The 1,611-nt window shown below is 43.3% G+C and overlaps 1 protein-coding gene across 1 annotated transcript; it reads left to right on the forward strand.

Moving 5' to 3' along the window:
- The first annotated feature begins 355 nt into the window (after nucleotides 1-355).
- On the forward strand, nucleotides 356-1,037 carry LOC111140329 (interferon alpha-1/2-like). Its single transcript, XM_022492612.1, has one exon. The coding sequence runs from the start codon at nucleotides 474-476 to the stop codon at nucleotides 1,035-1,037; it is 564 nt and encodes a 187-aa protein (XP_022348320.1). The 5' UTR covers nucleotides 356-473.
- The last annotated feature ends 574 nt before the right edge of the window (nucleotides 1,038-1,611 follow it).

The raw sequence follows: 1,611 nt of genomic DNA on the forward strand, positions 1-1,611 counted from the left end.
TATAAGTCACTCATCAAATTGTACTTATATACATAAGCATCAATAGCATTAAAATATAACTGTTAGCTTAAAAGTTTTAGTCATTCTTGACCCTGAATTAGATAAACGTTACACTTTTTTTTATCTTAAAGCACAGACAAAAATACAATATATAACGATATATACTGTGTCTCCCTGTGATTACGTTTTCTTCAAAGTTGCAATTAAAAAACATCCAAAGAGATTCTGGAGGCAAGGATAATACTTAAAGAAAACAATACGTGGTTGAGAAACCCATGCTCCAAACCCAAGTAGAAAGTGTAGAAAGGAAAGCAAAAAGAGAAGTAGAAAGTGAGGGAAATGTTCAGAAATTGAAAACTCCTATGTCCCCTACTTAAGCCTCACACACAAGACAAGATGTTCAGAGAAGATAGAGCCACGGGTCCCAGAAGTGCCCACCCCAGCCAGGCCAACAGCATCTGCAGGATACCCCGATGGCCCTGCCCTGCTCCTTCTTGGTGGCCCTGGTGATGCTCAGCTGCCCCTCCCTCGGTTCTCTGGGATGTGACCTGCCTCAGGACCACGGCCTGCTGCACTGGAGGGCCTTGATGCTCCTGCAACAAATGAGGACACTGTCTGCTAGCTCCTGTGACAAGTACACAAACGACTTTGGCTTCCCCCAGGAGGTGTTTGACGGCAAGCAGCTACAGAAGGCTCAAACCCTCTCTGTCATCCATGTGACTAACCAGAAGACCTTCCACCTCTTCTGCACAGAGGCCTCACCTGCTCCTTGGAACACGACCCTCCTGGAGGAATTGTGCTCGGGACTTTCTGAGCAGCTGGGTCACCTGGAAGCCTGTGCCCTGCAGGAGGCGGGGGTGGGAGAGATGCCCCTGGTGAATGGGGACTCCATCCTGAGGAACTACTTCCAGAGAATCTCCCTCTATCTGCGAGAGAAGCAATACAGCCCTTGTGCCTGGGAGATGGTCCGAGCAGAGACCATGAAACCCTTGTATGCATCAACAGCCTTGCATAAGAGATTGCGGAGCAGGAAGTGAGACCCGTTTCAACATGGAAATGATTCTCTCTGAAGAATAATATCACACTCCCATGTGTCCTGTAGTGTCAAAGACTCTCATTTCTTCTGTCATCATGACATGAACTGAATCAATTTGTCACATGTATTTAGGAGTATTAGGCAACTTGAACTCAACGTTGCAAACACCTGTTGCCTTCTGATGACCATGCTGATCTGCCTATTAAGCTATTTATTTATTTCACTATTTATAAGATTTGTTATTTTTTTATTGTATTATATTAGCTGTACCTACCCTTTGTGGTTAAGAGAATTGTATATGTTTTACGTATATTAAATTCTTTATTTTCTGTTCATTAAATGTTTCTATAGAAAACTTCTTGCGTTTGTTTCTTATTGAAGCGGGAAACAAGTCTGATTATTACCCGATGAAAGTACAGATTGTATCACTCTCTCACTCGTTATTTCGTTTTCACATTAGAAGAAATCGCATCGACTTCCTGGAAGTCACTTTGCATGCTGTCGTCATGAGAAAGGCTGACTTCACAAGTCCAATGCTGTGTCTGTATCCCGGATTTTGTAGAAAAACTAACCTT

This window comes from Enhydra lutris, unplaced genomic scaffold (assembly GCF_002288905.1).
Source record: "Enhydra lutris kenyoni isolate GAN:26980312 unplaced genomic scaffold, ASM228890v2 scaffoldscaffold535, whole genome shotgun sequence".
Taxonomy (NCBI): Eukaryota; Metazoa; Chordata; class Mammalia; order Carnivora; family Mustelidae; genus Enhydra; species Enhydra lutris.